Here is a 20000-nt window from a genome sequence, read left to right as displayed (position 1 = left end):
TTGGAAAACAAAAAATTTAAATATTTACTGTTACATTTACTGTTTCTGACAGCCATCATTCCATCTGAATATTTGAGTTTCTATTTAGTATCATTTTTATTTTGCCTGAAGAACGTTTTTCAATATTTCTTGTAGTACACATCTGCTGGCATTGAATTCTTGCAGCTTTTGTTTGTCAGAAAATACTTTTATTTTTGAGAATATTTTGCTGTGTACTGAACTCAGGGCTAATAGGTTTTTGTTTTTTTCCTCTTTCAGCACCTTCGAGTTATCATTTTATTGTTCTCTAGCAAACATTGTTTTCTGATGATGTCAGTGAATATTTTTATTAACTATTCTTTTTTTATATTGTTCTCTGTTTCCTCTGATTGCTATTAAGATTTTCTCTTTTGGATGCCTGGCTGGCTCAGCTAGTAGAATAGGTGATTCTTGATCTCAGGCTTGTAAGTTCAAGCCCTACTTTGGGTGTAGAGATTACTTAAAATAACATGTTGTTGAAAAAAGAAATTTTCTCTTTATCATTAGTTTTGAGTGACTGATTAGGATATGCCCTGGTATGGTTTTCTTTGTATTTATCCTGCTTAGGATTTGTTGAGCGCCCTGGATCTACATATTGTAGTTTTTGCCAAATAGGGAAAATTTTCAGTCTTTGTTTCTCCAACTGATATTTCTGCCCCTTCCATCTTTATATTATCTTCATAATACATCAAAGTAAGATATATATGGTTGCTACAAGAAATTTTAACAAATGAAGTTTAAATATTCCATCAAACTAAGCAAGATAACTCTAGCAAACAGTAATTTTTAAAAGGATACTAACACTACCCTAATAAAGTCCAACTGATGACCAGGAATGTTTTTAACATTCTTTAAATGTCCCCACTATTCTAAGAAAGGCATGGACACAATACACATAAAGATACTCATATGGTCCTACTCTACTTTAAAATCTAAACAGCACTTAACTTGCACTCATACTACTGAAAGATAGGAAAGCCATATTCTACTCCTGCTCTACGATTCCTTCCTTGTCAAGCAAGGAGCACTGCTTCCATACTACTTGATTTTGTCAAAATGACTGGTCATCTTCTATTCTAGTAGTGAAGCTGACAGACAAAACTGAAAGAAGTATTAAATATGCCCTCAACTTCTCTTGTTTTTGTGGGTCTCAAAAATGTTTCATTTCATAAACAAAGCATCACCTTTGTGCTTAGTAATGAGTTAGGAATTCGTGGAGAGAGGACTGGAGACAGGGCTGAAAGGGTTTGCACATGGGATATGAGTTGTGTATCTTGCTGGGTGAAAGCATTTCCAATCTTGATGGATGCGACAAGAGTTACAACAGGGAGTAATAACAAATGTAGCATGTGTCTTTTGAAATACAAAGGTGTCCGTAACGGCCTTTGAAAGGGCTTCTTTCATTGAGTTGTGCAACTACAGCTGGGCATGAAGATTCTGTGCGGCTTAGAGAGAAACAGCCAAACATGGGGTGGTTATGGAAGGGATGAGACTGGACAAGCTGAGGGCACCGGATGATGGAGAGGAAAGGAAAAGGAACTGGCCAAGGACAGTATCAATGGATTAGAAATAAAAATATTTTAAAATGTATTTCTGTGTTTACAGTTCACACACTAGTCTAAGACAGGAAGATCATTAAAAACCTTGGGTTTTCTGATAATTTATTAAAACTTAGCATATGAAACGCATAAAATATTTTACTTAGTTCATGTATTTACTATTTCTCCTATCTATTGACCAAAAGGATGCTCTCTCTTCTTATTCTTTCTTCAGTTAGTGAATTGGTTCAATTTATTCTTCCTCTACACAAGGCTGCTGGTAAGATTACCTCAGGAATACTTCCAATGACATCCATCTAACCACAATTTCCTTTGGACACATTTCTTAAGTTACTTTCCTCTTTCCCCTCATTTTATGTGATTAATCTGCCTAAACAGTGACCTTTCACTCCCTCCCTTTCCCCCATAAAGGCTTCAGATGGTTCAAGCTGTCCTGGACTGCTTCTGACTATTCCCACTGCTTAGACACCCACCAAATTCTTCATATTATTTAGGCTAGCATATGTTTATTCACATGCATGAAGAAGCACATGTGCATTGGCAAGGCAATTTATATTTTTCATGAAGCTTTTATAGCTATCAGTTTGTTTTATTACTAAACCTTTGAGAAGTAATTAATTATACAATCTGTTTTACAGATGAGAAAGCTGAGTAAAGGTAAAAATATCATGACTCCCTAAGTGTCCAAGTATCAGAGTAAACTAGATGACTGTGACTTAAACTGAACTACAGTTCTTCTTTTTTCTCACTAGACTTTAAAAATGTTAATTGTAGGGGCACCTGGGTGACTCACTTAGTTAAGCATCTGACTCTCAATGTTGGCTCGGGTCATTACCTCAGGGTCCTGAGACTGACTGAGCCCTATGTAGGGCTCCTTGCTGAGCATGATTCTCTCTCTCCCTCTCCTTCCACCTGCACTTTCCCCACCCCCCGCAGCTTGTGTGCTCTATCTCTTTAAAAAAAAAAAAAAAAAGTCAATTGTCAATTCTGACAATGATAGTTGATGCTTAATAGGTATTTAACAAACCACAGTTTCTTAACTGTAGAACTGAGAATTTAAAACATCTACCTCATATATTAAAAAAAGACTAACTCTGAGCCACCTGTAACTATACAGGAATAAGGTAAGTCATATCTTACAGAGTAATTGCAAACATTAAGTGAGTTGATAAATCTTTAGCATTTAGAACAAAACCCAATACAGAATAAATAAGCATTCAATAAATGTTTGGTATTTAAAAAAAGGAAGGAAAGATAGAAGGAGGAAAGGAAAGGAGAAAGAGAAAGGAAGAAAATTAAAACATTTCCTTATAAATAATGTTTTGTTTTTTGCTTGTTCAGTATTCTAACACCTGTTCAGTCATCTATCTTTATTTAATAATTATAGAAGTTGCAGTAATGACTACAGAATACTGATATGATCTCATGTGGGAGGAATTCTCGCTTCTTGGTATGAAGTAATCCATGTGTTACCTAAGCTAGTCCAAAATCAAGTATAGTATCTGGGTAGTCTATCCTATAATAAAATTTAATAAAAATTTGTTTTATTGAGATAGAATACAAACATGTTTTTTAAAGACAACCATGGATAGGTGGCCAATATTTTCACTTGGATGTCAAGTCATTTAAGATTCTGATAAACAGCCAAATAGGACATATATCATGCCATGTTGAACGCTCTTCTAATATATTTTCGACAGAGGCCTAAGAGACGGTTTGGGGTGTAGGTTAAACATGGTATCAATTTCAAAAGGTAGGGCTGTAGCCAGCACATCATATCATCTGTTCACAAAAAAACAGAGCTGAGAATGCCAGAGCAGGTAGGGAGGAGGAAGTAACATCTGCATATAAATTCACCTCAAATATGTGGCTCATCCCCAAACTGAACCAGCACGGTCACAGCTCTAAGAAACGCAATTAAGAGTAATATCTGGAAGCTGAAAAAGTGAGCCTTACGAAAATTTTAGCAAAACAAAATCTAGCAATATACAAATAGACAATATATCATAACTAAGCAAGATTTTTATTCATAATGCAATGTTGGTTTGAAATCAAAAATTAATCAATGGAATTTACCATACTACCGGGTTTTTAAAAATCGGCATCTCAATAAAGATAGAAGATTTGACCAATTTAATGCCTATTCATAATTTTTTTTTAAATTTTCAGTAAACAAGATACAGAAGCAAATTTCCACAACTGATAAAGAGCATTTATGAAAACCTACAGGTAAACTCTTAATTAATGATGACTAAATGAGTGCTTTGCTTTTGCTATCAAGAGGAAACATTTGCTTTCACCACTCCTATTCAACATTGTCCTATTTAACACTGGAAGTCCCAGATGGTAACTTAAGGCAAGAAAAGGAAATACAGATTAGAAAAGGAAGACAGAAAAATTGTCTTTTTTCACAAACAATTATCGAATATAGAAAATCCTAAAGAGTCTACTGAAAAAGGTATAAGAACTATTAAGTAATTTTAGCAAGCTCACAAAAAAAATAGGCTAATATACAAAAACAAACCCATTATGTTTCTAAATATTAAAAGTAAAAAATTTAAAAAATGAGAATATCATTTAAAATAGCACCAAAAATATACAATTATTTGGCAGAAATTTAACAAAATTTATTTAAGACCTTGCACACTAAAAATAGCAAAACATTGCTGACAGAAGTTAAAGACCTAAACAAATGGAAAGACACTGCATGCTGAAGGACTGAAAGATAATATTGTCAAAATGTGACTTCTCCCCAATATAATCTATAGATTTACCACAACCCTCTTCAAAATTTCAGTAGACTCTCTTGTAAAAATTATTGAATTCTAAATTTATAATGAAAATGCTATAAACAGGGGTGCCTGGGTGGCTCAGTCATTAAGCATCTTCCTTCGGCTCAGGTCGTGACTCACAATACCTGATGTCAAGCTAACATAAAGCTAAAGTAAGCTATATAGGATAGATGTATGTATTACAAAGCTAGGTCATCAAATAATGATACATGTATCAGTTAAACAGAATAGAGAGCTCAGAAATTGACCTACGTTTATATCACCAACTGATTTTCCATGAAAGGACCAAAGTATTTTACTGAGGAAAGGATGGGCAGTTGGAGGCAAAAAATCACCTACACTGTTATCTCAGACCAAATGCAAACATTAAATCCAAATGGATAACCTAAATGTAACAATGAAAACTATAAAAGTTCCAGAAGAAAACAACAGAGAAATTAATTATTACTTTGGGTTAAGGAAAGATCTCTTAGGATTCAAAAAGCATGAGTCATAAAAAAATAATTTCATTAAGTTGAACAACATCAAAATTAAAAATGTTTCATCTTCAGAAGACATTGTTAAGAACATGAAAGACAAATCATAGACTGAGAAAAGGTATTTGCAAAACATGTTTCCGATAAAAGATTTATATTCAGAATATGGAAAATAACTTTTTGATCCAATACCAAGAAGACAAACAACCTAACAAGAAAATGGACAAAAGATTAGAACAGACACTTCAAAGAATTTATACAACTGATGAATAATCACATAAAAAGATGCTCAACTTCATTAGTTACTAGGGAAACATAAGGGGATATTACAAATGAGGGACCACTACACAAACTAAGGAAGGCCAAAATGTAATAGAACCAATCCGGTGTGGGCTAGAATATGGCACAAATGCATCTTACAAATTGCTGTTGGGAATGCAAACTCCTAGAGCCAATCTGGAAAACAGTTGGGTAGATTTGTCAAAATGCAGTTTCTTCTACTCACTAAAAGACAGTGATAAGGAAATGAAAAGACAAGCAGCAGATTGGGAGAAAATATTCTAAATACATGCTATATCTGACAAAATATACAGTCCAGACTAAACAAATAATTTCTAAAAATTAGTAATAAAAAAGACAAACAACCAGATAAAAATGGATTAAAAACTAAGATAGTGGGGATGCCTGAGTAACTCAGTTGGTTAAGCATGCAACTTTTTTTTTTTAAGATTTTATTTATTTATTTGACAGACAGAGATCACAAGTAGGCAGAGAGGCAGGCAGAGAGAGTAGGAAGCAGGCTCCCTGCTGAGCAGAGAGCCCAATGTGGGGCTCAATCCCAGAACTCTGGGATCATGACCTGAGCTGAAGGCAGAGGCTTTAACCCACTGAGCCATCCAGGCACCCCAAGCATCCAACTCTTGATTTTGCCTCAAGTCATGGTCTCAGGGTCATGAGATTGAGCCCCTTGTTGGCTCCACACTCAGCATGGAGTCTGCTTAATATTCTCTCTCCTTCTGCCTTGCCCTGCCCCTTTCTCATGCTTTCTCTCTCTCAAAAAATAATAATATTAGTTGTTGTTGTTATTATTATATATTTATAAAAATATATACATATATATGTATATATAGTGAGGAATAAGTAGAAGATAGCAAGAGGGAACCTTTGGTGGCAGTGGAAATGTTCTATGTCTTGGTTGGGGCAATAGTTACCTAAATGTGTAAGTTTAGCAAAACTTTGATCTGAATATATAAAATTTGTGGATCTCACTATATATAAATTTTATCTCAATTTTAGCAAACTAAAATTAATACATTCAAGTTATGTTATGCATTGATTTACTCTTTTCTTTAAGAAGCTTATAATAATCTTGATTTCATACTGTTTGCATCCTGGTATATGAAAGTACTTTGTAAATTAAAAAGTACCATAGTGGTATAAAGTATTATTAGTGCTACCTCAATAAAGTATTTTTATTAATTATTTTTATTAACATATAATGTATTATTTGCCCCAGGGGTACAGGTCTGTGAATCGTCAGGCTTACATACTTCAAAGCACCCACCATATCACATACCCTCCCCAATGCCCATAACCCATCCACCTTCACCATAACCCCCCTCTCCCCAGTGACCCTCAGTTTGTTTTGTGAGATTAAGAGTTTCTTATGGTTTATCTCCCTCCCAATCCCATCTTGTTTCATTTTTTCCTTCCCTACCCCTCAAACCCCCCACTCCATCTCTCAAATTCCTCCTATCAGGGAGATCGTATGATATTTGTCTGATAAAGTATTTCTTATATGTCCTGGGGCACCTGGATGCCTCATTCAGTTAGGCATCTGACTTTTGATTTCAGCTTGGACCGTGATCCTGGGATTGAACCACAAGTCATGTTCCATGCTCCATAGGGAGTCTGCCTGACATTCTCTCCCTTCTTCTTCCTCTTCCCCTCCCCACCCATGCTCTCTCTCTCTCTTTCTCTAAAATAATAAATAAATAAATCTTTAAAAAAAAAAAAAAAAACTTACATGTCCTAAAATCATCTCTTGAGAGTTTTAAGAGGTATCTATTGTTTCTAGTGTTCTAGGGTTTGATGGAAAAATTTAGTATTTATCCTATCTTTGTGGCTAGATTTAAATAAAACCCCATATTAGTCTCTCTTTTGATCTCTTCTCAATGCAAGTTCTCTGATTCTTCAATAAAATTAGGTCTTCTTTTTCATACTATTCACTAATTTTTACATTGATACAAGACATCCTAGAGATGAACGGACCTCTGCATAATATTTTCAATATCCTTCCCAATAAGGATCAGCCACATATTTATTGACTTTTGCGATTATAAAAGCACATTGGGCTAATGTCTTTAAGAGTTTCCTAAATCTTTAATTTGTTCATAATTACTAATTTTTATCAATGCTACTTAAAACATAGTTTAATAATGTCCTTCTAATTCTTAGCTTCTCTAGCTATGGCCACTGTTCTCTTCATCCTCAATCATCTGCTATCCCCTCTCTGAGTGTATGTCATCAACAACTCCTGCAAGCAAATGTCTATCTTTCGGTTGTGGGTACCCTTATCTTCTGTATTCTGACTTCCCTCGATATCTTACCTTGACTGATTTCTTAAACTCCAGACCACCAAACATACTTCTGACCACAGATTACCACAGATTACCTGCCCCCTGAACTGACTTCTTTGACCTACTTCAGAGATCATTAGCACCTGAATTTCTTAACTCTTGCTCTAATACCAGAACAGACCCTGTGCACTATACTCTCCAGAGCCCAGTGGCATAAGTCCTTCAAACCCTGTCAGGTTATGGCATCAATAACTGACAGGAATCTTGGAAGAATAAAAACTGGCTTCCATTTTTTAAAAAGTCTTAGCTAATATATTTTTAATGAAGCCCATAGAATTTTAATCCAATGTGATGAATAAAAATAGATCATATTCTGTTAAAATGAAAGACAATAATGAGAAAAGGAAGAGTCAGACAGAAATCAAGAGTCAGCAGAAGGAATAGAAAGAGAATGAGGCAGAGGAACACAAAGAGGAGAAGGACCAAGCAAAATAGGGAATCAAGAGTGAAGAGCTGACAGAGAGAGACAGAGAAAGAAATAGAGAAATAAGTAACAGATAAGGAGAAAGAAAATCAGACGGTAACAGGCAGAGAGAGAAGAAAAACAGAGTCAGGGAACCTTGGACAAAAAGGAAGAGAGAAGAGCCCATTCTTCTCTCTCTTCCCAATCATCCATCTCTTCTGGAAAACAACAACAACAAAAACCAACCACAAACAAATAAGCAAAAACTCACAAAATTACAAACAAACAAACAAAAAATCATGGAAACTCCAAATGGAATCGATATTCACTTTGCTGTAGGGGGAATGAGTGACCTGGGACTTCGATTTCAATGAGTGCATGGAGAAAGAATGGAAGTTCTACAGACTCCAAAACATCTAGCACCTCTCTAATAGCCTTCTGTCTGTTCTATATCCTTTTTCCAGTTGGCTTCAGAATTATCCACACAGTAAAGAAGAAGAAATTGATAGGGCACCTGCGTAGCTCACTCAGTTAAGCCTCTTCCTTCAGCTCAGGTCATGATCTCAGGGTCCTAGGATCAGGTCCTGCATTGGGCTCCCAGCTCAGTGAAAAATCTGCTTCTCCCTTTCCCTCTGTCTGCTGCTCCCCTTGCTTGTGCTCTCTCTCTAATAAATAAATAAAATCTTTTTTAAAAACTAAAAAAAAGAGAAGAAATTGAATCTAATGAGGCAAAAACTTCTGAACCAGAGGACAGAAACTGGCCAGCTCCATGCCTTCTCTTCTCCCCTGAAAACCCAAAGGACATCCTTCAAGGAAAACAAGGACTCTTCCTTCTTTTCCTAGCTCAGAATACTTTCCACCCTGAGAAATAACCCTATCTTTTAAGTCCAAACCCTTCCCACTTGTTCAGGGACAGAGTTTCATTCACCTCTATCATTTGGGCATACAGCACAGGACCTGCTACACAAAAGTTATAAGTAAGTGTCCCTTAAATGAACAAATATACACTAATTCTAGACGTATAAAGAAATACACACAAACATATATGTTTACACACAAACATATGTATATATGTATATTTGCTGCTTATATTATATGAACTTTTATAAGGTTTGTACACAATACTAAATAAAAATGTTCTAGTAATTTCCCTCTAGATCTACTCTCAGCAGTGTTCTGAACCACACTAATGTCATCATCATCCAAACTATTCACTCAGCATAAGCTCTCTCATCTAATCAGAAAGGCCTGCTGATTTTATCTGCTAAGTGTCTCCTAATTTATCCCTCCCATAATGCAGCTACATGCCAAAAGAAAAGTTGGAATGGTCTCCCTACTCTATTCTATCCCCACATTGTTGCCAGTATCCTTTTTAATCAAGTCACATTCTTCATGAAACACCTTCAAGAGAAATCCATAAGGAAATAACTCCCCATTTCCTTCAGAATTAAAATCCAACTTTCTACTTTGGTGTTGGGAACATTCCCAATTACACCCAACCCACCTACCAAGAGTCATTTCCTACCATTCTCCCTCTGCATCTCTAAGCACATCAAATTTGTCAACGATCCCTAACCCCTCGTTTTTCTCTTTCCATGGACATTTACATTTAGTCCCCACCCTCCTTCCACCCCCACTTCTCCACATCTAGATATGGGAAAACTCAGCTCAAATTGCATTTTGTTCCTCAACCTTATACTCATCCTTAGGGAGAATTAGTCATTCCTGTCCCTGGGTTTCCAATATACATGAAATAAGTATTTATTATAGCTCATATCATAGCATGTGGTAATTATTTAAGTAATTTCTTCTCCATTAGACCATGAGCTGTACAGCTATCGACACTGCCTTATTGATGTTTGAAAATATCCCAGGACTTATCACACAGAACCTGTGTGTAGTAGGAACCTGAAAAATACATGAAAAATTAATAAACATACCTTTCTGTGCTTTAATTAGTTGTTTTCCAATTTCTAGTGTCACATAGGCAGTACCATTTAGAACTATGTCAGTTATGGTCTTCCAAGCATTAGGAGAGAGTCTTTCGGTGGGAGAAATAAAATTCCCTGCCGCATTGTTTATCACAATCTAATAAATGAATAAGGCAAGTGACACAAATTTTTAGATAAGGAATAACATTTTCCCTGAAGAGTTTTTACTTCTGAAACTTATTATTCCAAATAATACAATAAAGCTAAAGCTGATAGTCTGCTATAAAATAATACCACCAGATTTGGTTTGGTTTTACTTTTTTGAGCCTGTGAAAATCTCCTGTGTTATTTACCAAATTTCAGAATCCTAATCCCTGTCAATAGCAGGGTAAAATCTATCATTATGAAAACAAATACAGATAAGCATATCTACCATCTGTCTATACTGTATTTCAAGGAATCTCAAAATGTCGTTCAATTTCTGGTGATATTTTGGCTTAATTTACCCAATAAAATTCTTGGTTGATAACATGTTTCTTCACTATCAATAAAGATTCTACCTAGTTCTATTAGCAGATTAATATTATTGGTCTGTCTGAAAATACCTTTAACTTAGAACAGTGCTCTGAGACTACCAGAGGAAATGACTTCTTTCTGATACATGAACCAAAAAACAGCAAAATACCCATGCACATTTTGAGTCTTAAAAAGAAAAATTTGGAGTATCTTGTAGATTTCTTTACTTGAATCATTCTCCTCTACTGATAGAGATAATCAAAAGTTATTAGTAAAGGCAAAGAGCATGAATCATTTAAACTAAATATTGTGCTCTTGGATAACTGCTCTTCTTATTTCATGATCTTATTAAAGAAAGTGAAATCAAGTTTGACTGCAAACGCATTTTTAAAGTATTTCCGAAAGGCAATGGTGTAGCAGTTCACCTAATCTGTTCCCTGCTCTGACCAGAGCTGGATCTTTCCTAGGGACAGAAAATAGGTGCTTCTCAACACAGCATTTGCTCACATCAGTATTTTATTTCCTTAGTGCATCCTCAGCACATCTTGGTGGGTGTCATCAATGTCAAAGGCCCCATCAATGGTCAAAGGCCTCATCACCATTACACTTACATCAGGATGTCCTGCAACTTTGATCAATTCCGATACAGTGTTTTGCACCATTTCAGGATTCCTCACATCACACTGAAGCGCATGAACCTGAAAAATATCAGAGAGAAAAAGGAATCCTCAATTTTTTAGACTTCTTAAACCAAAAACATGAATAAGTTATTTAAGCATGTTTTAATTCCTAAATCTAAATTAAATAACTCTTTTTAATATACCTTATTTCCAGTTTGAGAAGAAATTTCTTCTGCAGTCTCTTTTAAAACATCAATCTTCCTAGAAATAAATACATGGTACTTCACATGAGTTCTGAAATGACTTCATATTATTTTTTCTTTTTAATTCCATAAATTAAAAAACAAAGAGCATCTATAGCTTAAACAGAGGCAATCCTGACAAAATACAAAAGCTGTATCTACAAACAAATCAGTTTGAATGAATTCATTTTCTACAAGTTAAATTAGTACAATTTTTGCATATCTAATACTCAATTACTGAATTATTTACTTTTAAACTAGTTGTTTTATATCTACACACATATTTAAACTTATTTCTGTAATACAAAAATACTGATTCAAAGGGGTACATGCACCCTGATGTTTATAGCAGCATTATCAACAATAGCCAAATTATAGAAAGAGCCCAAATGTCCATCAACTGATGATAAAGAAAATGCAGTGTGTGTATACACAAATACACACACACACATATATTTATATGGATAAAGAATGGATAGATATACATATAGATAGATAGATATCTATATACATATATGAATGGATAAAGGAGTGTCTTAATGGAATATTACTCAGCCATCAAAAAAGAATTAAATCTTACCATTTGCAGCAGTGTGGATGGAGCTAGAGAGTATTATGCTAAGGGAAGTAAGTCAGTCAAAGAAAGACAAATACCATATGAATTCACTCATGTTGAATTTAAGCATCAAAACAGATGAATATAGGGGAGGGGAAAATAGAAAGAGGGAGGCAAATCAGAAGAGACCCTTAACTATAGAGAACAAATTAAGGGTCACTGGAGGGGAAGTGGTTGGGGAGTGGGCTAGATGGATGATGGGTAGTAAGGAGAGCACTTGTGATGATTACTGGGTGTTATACGTAAGTAATGGATCACTAAATTTTACTCCACAAACTAATATTATGCTATATGTTAGCTAACTAGAATTTAAATGAAACTTGAAACTTGACAAAAATAAAACAAATAAAATTATTTCACTAATTACAATAATTTCTGTTCCCTTGCCCAAGCCTGCTTTCGAAAGAAAACATACTCATGATATAATGTAAACTTCTACTATTCAAAATCTGTTATGTATAAAATGTGTTAGATTTTAGACCGAATTTAAGAATATAAAAGCATCATATGTATTGTTTCATACTCTTGAAAGAAACATGAAAAATAAACCATAAACATATATTATATAGTATTATAAAGAAAATAATATATTAGGGGTGCCTGGGTGGCTCAGTGGGTTAAAGCCTCTGTCTCCGGGTCAGGTCATGATCCCAGAGTCCTGGGATCAGGCCCCGCATCAGGCTCTCCGCTCCGCGGGGAGCCTGCTTCCTCCTCTCTCTGCCTGCCTCTCTGCCTGCCTCTCTGCCTGCTTGTGATCTCTGTCTGCCAAATAAATAAATAAAATCTTAAAAAAAAATGTTTTAATTATTTGTAAAAACATAATATTTTTTAAAAATGTTCTTGCTAATTTGCATTAAAGGAAATATCTGAAAGAAATTCCTTTGGCCCTTTGTAATTTACATAATGACTTGTCATTCAGATTCTTATTCAGCCTATGTAAAAATCTGACACTGTGCAAAATAGGAAGAAGGTGTAGATTTTTTTGACCAGTCTCTGGTCTCTAAAGTTCAGTCTCTGAAGTTGTAGACTTACACAGTTACAGGATTGCAGGATAGACCTAAATAAGAAATTCCATCTATATGGCCTTATCCTTCCTACATTTATCCCAATAGATGTTTTAAAACATCTGCCCATCTTATAGAGAATGGAAGGATTATATCCATTATCCTAATACAACGTTAATTATCCCTAGAAGCAGTAACTATAATCACTCCTACTGAAAACAGCCTCAATACAGTGCTTTTTAACTTAAGCTTCAGGTACAAGAAAAAAAATTCTATCACTGAATTTGAGAAATATATATACCAGGAGTTCCATAATCAATCATTACTGATCTTCCTCAATCTAACAATGGGGTTACATCCCTGGTACACCCACTGTAAGTTGAAAATACCATAATGTGAAAATGTATTTTAATATACCTAAGCTACTCAACATCATGGCTTCATCTGGCCTACCTTAAATTAGCCTAGAGTTGGGAAAAATCATCTGACACAAAGCCTGTTTTATAATAAAGTGTTAAATCTCTCATGTAAACTTACTGAATACCACACTGAAAGTGAAAAACAGAAGGGCTGTATGTGTATAAAATGACTGTGTTCTTGGTTGTTCACTCTCACAACTGAGCGGCGGCTCACTGGAAGTTGCACTTCACTGCCAGCATCAAGAAAGAGCATCTTACTGCATATTATCAGCCTTGGAAAGGTTCCAAATCCAAAATTTCAAGTACAATTTCTACTGAATGTGTATCACTTCCACACCGTTGTGAAGTCGAAAAATCCTAAACTGAATCAATGGAAATCATGGTCCATCTGTATTTCTATCATTACAAATTATAACTGGTTTTTCCAAGGAGATTTATTTAAATAATCTAAAGGATATGCCATAGAAAATTAAGATGAAAAACAAAACTCTGACAAATAGTGTTTTCAATATCATGGCACAGAACTGTTCTATAATAGGCTCTTGCCAGATAACTCACTGAGCATGACTTACCGGCTGGCTATCACACACTGAGCTCCCAGGCTGGACAGAAGAGTGGTCATTCCTTTACCAAGGCCAGTACCTCCCCCAGTAAGAAACGCCACTTTTCCTTGAAAACTATTAGGTGGTAGCATGGCTTTTTGAATGGGTTTGAAGAATTTAGACTGAAAAGCTTCATTGTTTTGATACAGTATTTTTGTTCCATAACTGAAAAACTGAAAGGGAAAAAAAAGATTAATTAAAATTTTCAAAAATGCATTTCCACAAAATAGATGATTTTCAAAAAACTTACTCTTGAATTTACTATTAATCAAATTCTTGGGTTAACAAACCCACTGTAAACATATTGTATTGCATTTAATCAATTATGATTTTCTTACTGAAATGTTAAGCAACATAGTGGAATGGTTAAAAGCATGGGCTTTGGAGCAAGACTACAAAAGACAGAATTTTCCCATTAGTTGCATAACCTTCAGCACGTGATTCAACCTCTGTGTGCCTCAGTTTCTTCTATAAATGGAGACAATAACAGAACCTAACTCAAAGGATATTGTAAGCATCACATGAGTAAATACAAGTAAAATACCAAGACCATTGTTTAGTTTATACCAAGCACTTTATAAATGCTAGTATTATTATTTACAAGGGTTCTGCTTAAATTTAACTTTAAAAAGCACTAACATAGCAAGGAAACAGTCAATAAAACTAAAAGGCAGCCTACTTAACAGAAGAAGATATCTGCAAATGTCTTATGAGATAACAGGCTAAGATGCAAAAAATCCAAAATCTATCAAGAACTTATGAAATTCAACACCCAAAAAAATAAAAAATCAAGAAATGGGTAGAAGACATGAATAGGTATTTCTCCAAAGAAGACAACCAAATGGCTAACAGACACATGAAAAAAGTGCTCAACATCACTTCACATCAAGAAAATACAAATCAAAACCACAATGAGATACCACCTCACACTGGTCAGAATGCCTAAAATTAACAACTCCAGAAACAACAGATGTTGGCGAGGATGCGGAGAAAGGGTAACCCTCTTACACTGTTGGTAGGAATGCAAACTGATTCCACCACTCTGCAAAACAGTATGGAGGTTAAAAATAGAGCTACCCTAAGGCCCAGCAATTGCACTACTATGTATTTATCCAAAGAATAAAAAAAATTGTGACTCAAAAGGGACACATGTACCCCAATGTTTATAGCAGCAAAAATATGGAAAGAACCCAGATGTCCATCAACAGATGAATGGATGAAGAAGAAGTAGTATACATACACAATGGAATATTACCCAGCCATCAAAAAGAATGAATTCTTACCATTTGCAATGACATGGATGGAAGTAGAGGATATTATGCTAAGTGAAATAAGTCAGTCAGAGAAAGACAAATGCCATATGATTTTATTCATATGTGTAACTTAAGAAACAAAATAGATGAACACAGGGGAAGGGAAGGAAAAATAAGATGAAAATTAAAAGCGAGGCAAACCATAAGAGACACTGAAATCTAGGAAACAGAGGATTGCTGGAGGGGAGGTGGGTGGAGGGAAGGAATAACTGGGTGATGGGCATTAAGAAGGGCACACGATGTAATGAGCACTGGGTATTATATGCAACTGATAAATCACTAAATTCTACCACTGAAACTAATAAAAAAATAAAAAATGATCCTAGTTGAAAGATGCAAATAAAAGTTGCAAAAAAAAAAAGGAAAGAACATAAAGCACATTCATCTTTTAACAAGAATAATTTGGATAAAAATAACATTCCATTTTTGAATCATTGAAAAAAATTATTCAAATTTCCTCATAAGGCTTATTAAATCAAATGTCTTTTCCTATGTTGTCTTCCTGAGAGTAAATTTAGAATAGATAACTATTTGTTATATTTGAAATAGGGGGAAAATAATATCTTACACTAAAAATATTTGTATTGCCCTATCTTATCAGTCTTACAATTCACATTCTCACATTACTTGTGAAAACACTGCCACTCTCTAACATCAAATTCTAAAAACAGACTTTTTTTTAAAAGATTTTATTTAATTATTTGACAGAGAGAGATCACAAGTAGGCAGAGAGAGAGGAGGAAGCAGGCTCCCCGCTGAGCAGAGAGCCCGATGCGGGACTCAATCCCAGGACCCTGAGATCATGACCCAAGCCGAAGGCAGCGGCTTAACCCACTGAGCCACCCAGGCGCCCCTAAAAACAGACTTTTAAGTGTTGAACATAACAAACAATAAAGAGTTAATTTCATCAAATGCTTACCATGTGTCAGGCTTCAATTATCAAACCAGTTCATCTTCACCACGCTATGAAATAGATACCATTTTTACCCCACTGTACAGGAAGGACCCAGAGAAGTTAATTATATTGCCCAAGTCACAGAACAAAGATACCAATGTGGTCTGATACTCCAGCGCCCTCCCTCATCATCACCTTGTGTATTTCCTCACTACTCACTGAACTTCTACAGACCTTAATGATCACCCCAAAGAGGCACATGATATTCCCCAGGTCATGGCTGGAAATTTAAACTCCAGAATCTTATCATTTCCTGATAGAATATTCCTGCATGCTAAGTGGGTTTCCATCAGTTGGTCAAGGATATCTAGAAATGTATACTAAAGAAATAACTGGCAATGTAGTCAATGATTTAAGAGAAGGCTGTTTATCAACAGGAAGTACACAAGAAAATGCATATGATACGATGTTAAGTGAATAAAAAGGTACACAATATGTTCTGAACTATAAATAAAAATATATGCTTAGAAAAAAGACTACAGGGGCACCTGGTTGGCTCAGTGGGTTGAGCCGCTGTCTTTGGCTCAGGTCATGATCTCAGGGTCCTGGAATCGAGTCCTGCATCAGGCTCTCTGCTTAGCAGGGAGCCTGCTTCCCTCTCTCTCTCTCTGTCTGCCTCTCCGCCTACTTGTGATCTCTCTCTGTCAAATAAAAAAAAATAAAATCTTAAAAAAAAAAAGAGACTACAAAATAACAACAGTAAGTAGTAGATTCAATATTTACCATGTTCCAAGGTCTACTAAAGACTTTTAATGCATTACCTTGCAACAATCCTGTAAGGTGAATTCTATCATTATCGCCAAATTATAGGAAAAAAAGCTGAAACATAGAAAGTCAAGTAACTAATTTTTAAAGACAAATAACCAGTTGAAAGGAGCCAATTCAAATCCAAGATGTGTCTGAGTTCAGGGTCCATCCATTACCTTCCTTACACAGTTATTATCTCTAGGTGATGAGATCATGGATGATTATTTTTGCTTTTTGTTTGGTTGGTGTTTCATATTTTAAAATCTTTTCAGAAGTATGATTTGCTTTTATACTCAGCAAAAACTGCTGTTGAAAGACAAAAATTTGAAAACATGTATAAAGTAACTGGTGAAGATAAATCTGTAAATCTGATTATGCTCCATGCTTGCTGGTCGTTGTACTTCCTTCCTTTAACTTCATGTTGACAAAGCATTTTCCTTTTGTATCCCTTTGCCAGAGCATAATAATCCAAGTGACCTACAATAATAATCATTCTCTACATAAATGGCAGTTTTACTTAAGGTTGCCGCCGCCTCCAGGACTACTACATTAAGATGATGAATCAGGAAATTTGCACAAGTAGGCTGGTGAGTTAGTCACTTCCCATTAATAATGAAAAAAAATGTATTCTAATTTTTCAAAGGCTCTAAAATGAATTTTTATTTATTTAGTGTTGATTTGTATAAGGAATACGATTTGGTACTTCATGAAAGATAAATTAAGTAACTAAATAAAATATTTGTGTATATACAAACATTTTTTTATTTATCTTAAAACATTTTCCAACCTCCCAAATAATAAATCACTTTGATAATAATTCCTACTAAGTGTCTATAAGGTATCAGGTTACTACATAGCACAGGCTTATCTGTTGTATTTTATTTGACCTAATCAATACTGATTTTTCCCACCAAACCAGAAGTGAAGAAATTGATCTATTTTAAATCATATTACCTTCTGATAATTCATAACATATATGTTATTGAATATTAAATTCAAACCATCCGTTTGCCTAAAAGCAGGTTTTTCATTTCAATATTAAGACCCATAGCGATGACCAGACCTCACAGAATCATGTTATATTCAGTCTCCTATTTCTAAAAAGGAAGATCCTGAATAACCTGAGATAGCATTTTGGCCATTTCTTTTTGAGTAATAAAAAGTGAATACAAAACAGACTGTAAAGTTTTCAAATCTTGCTTTGTGTTTTTTCTAGAAATAAGTTGTCTTCTGAAAATAGATATAACACCTTTCGTATCAAGATTGATTTCTCAGGACATTTTTTTTTATGTAAATTCAAGTTAGTTAACATGTAGTATATTATTAGTTTCAGGGGTAGAACTCAGTGACTCATCAGTCGCATGTAACACCCCGTGCTCATTACATCAGATAGTGCCCTCCTTAATGCCCATCACCCAGTTACCCCATTTCCCCCAACCCCCTCCTCTCCAGCAACCCTCAGTTTGTTCCCTATAGCTGAGTCTCTTACAGTTTGCCTCTCTCTCTGTTTTTTTTTCTATTTTTTTAATTTTTTTTTATTTTTTATAAACATGTATTTTTATCCCCAGGGGTACAGGTCTGTGAATCAGCACTCACCAAAGCACATACCCTCCCCAATGTCCATAACCCCACCACCCCTTCTCCAAACCCCTCTACCCCCAGCAACCCTCAGTTTGTTTTGTAAGATTAAGAGTCATTTATTGTTTGTCTCCCTCCCAATCCCATCTTGTTTCATTGATTCTTCTCCTACCCACTTAAGCCCCCATATTGCATCACCACTTCCTCATATCAGGGAGATCATATGATAGTTGTCTTTCTCTGCTTGACCTATTTCGCTAAGCATGATACGCTCTAGTTCCATCCATGTTGTCGCAAATGGCAAGATTTCATTTCTTTTGATGGCTGCATAGTATTCCATTGTGTATATATACCACATCTTCTTGATCCATTCATCTGTTGATGGACATCTAGGTTCTTTCCATAGTTTGGCTATTGTGGACATTGCTGCTATAAACATTCGGGGGCACATGCCCCTTTGGATCACTTACACTAGCTCCATTATCCCTGGAGAAACAATGCCAACTCTCTCGATACACTCCAAGGAGAAACCATCTCTCCCAGTGCATCTCAAGATTCTCAGGAGATCCTCAGGTCCTTCCATTTGCACCCTGGGTTGCCAGTCTGCTTTCTCTACAGGAGCACTGCAACACCCTCAGGATTCTATTCCAAGCACACCTCGGACCTCTAAAATTCCAGTCTTTGGAGTAAACCAGTTGGTTGGAAACAAGCATGAAAATCATTTTCTTAGTTAATAGTTATTGTCATTTTCTTAGTAAATAGCTATGGTGAAGTGTTTTTCTTGTGTGATCATATGTGTTCTCCTCTCTCTTGCCTCTCTCTGGAACCTGGGGTCTCTCCCCTCCACAGCACCATGATCCATTTCTCCCCCAAACCACATCTCTGTATCTCCTACCTTCTATGATGTGGCCTCCTCTGTCCCATTGGTTGTACAGTTTGTTCTTTTAGTTCTCAGATAAATTTCTTGGATATTCACAGTGATTTAATATTTATCTAGCTGTGTTCAAGGGATGAGGCAAGCCTAGGGTCCTTCTACGACTCCACCATCTTAGCTCTACTCCCCTTTCCCCATTTTGAATCATGTTTGTTTTGTTGTTGTTAAACTGTAAGGGGTATTTATATATTCCAGATGTTATTTCTTACTCAGGTACACGATGTGCAAGTATTTTCTCCCATTTGGTAGATTGCCTTTATTTTTATTTTCCTTAGTTTTTGTTTGTTTGTTTGTTTTGTTTTGTTTTGTTTTTTTTCTTGAGTATAGTTGACACACAATGTTACATTAGTTTCAGGTTTACAACATAGTAACTCTATTTGCACAACTCTATGTGTTATGCTATATTTATCACTGGTGTATCTACATGACACCATACACATTATTACCCTATCATTGACTGTATCTGTTGTATCTTTTATTCTTATGTCCTATTTATTCCATCAATGGAAGTCTGTATCTTCCACTCTCATTCACCCATTTTGTCCATCCCCCTTCCCACCACATCAAAATAAAAAGCTTTTTCAGAGCTAAGGGAAACATTAACAAAACAGAAAGGTAACTACTGAATAGAATATA

General features: G+C 35.3%; 1 protein-coding gene across 2 annotated transcripts in view; it reads right to left on the bottom strand.

The window, feature by feature from the left end:
- Positions 1-20000, bottom strand: part of DECR1 (2,4-dienoyl-CoA reductase 1) — a 43902-nt gene that overhangs the window by 11839 nt on the left and 12063 nt on the right. For both annotated transcript variants that reach the window (XM_059394830.1, XM_059394831.1), the window contains exons 2-5: positions 13808-14010; positions 11158-11215; positions 10946-11032; positions 9828-9975 (exon numbers count right to left, since the gene is read on the bottom strand). In XM_059394830.1, the coding sequence (XP_059250813.1) occupies positions 9828-9975; positions 10946-11032; positions 11158-11215; positions 13808-14010 (496 nt within the window). The remainder of the gene's footprint in view (positions 1-9827; positions 9976-10945; positions 11033-11157; positions 11216-13807; positions 14011-20000) is intronic.

The sequence above is a fragment of the Mustela nigripes genome, chromosome 3 (assembly GCF_022355385.1).
Source record: "Mustela nigripes isolate SB6536 chromosome 3, MUSNIG.SB6536, whole genome shotgun sequence".
NCBI lineage: Eukaryota > Metazoa > Chordata > Mammalia > Carnivora > Mustelidae > Mustela > Mustela nigripes.
Note: the sequence above shows the minus strand (reverse complement) of the source record. Positions and strands in the feature narration are given on the sequence as shown.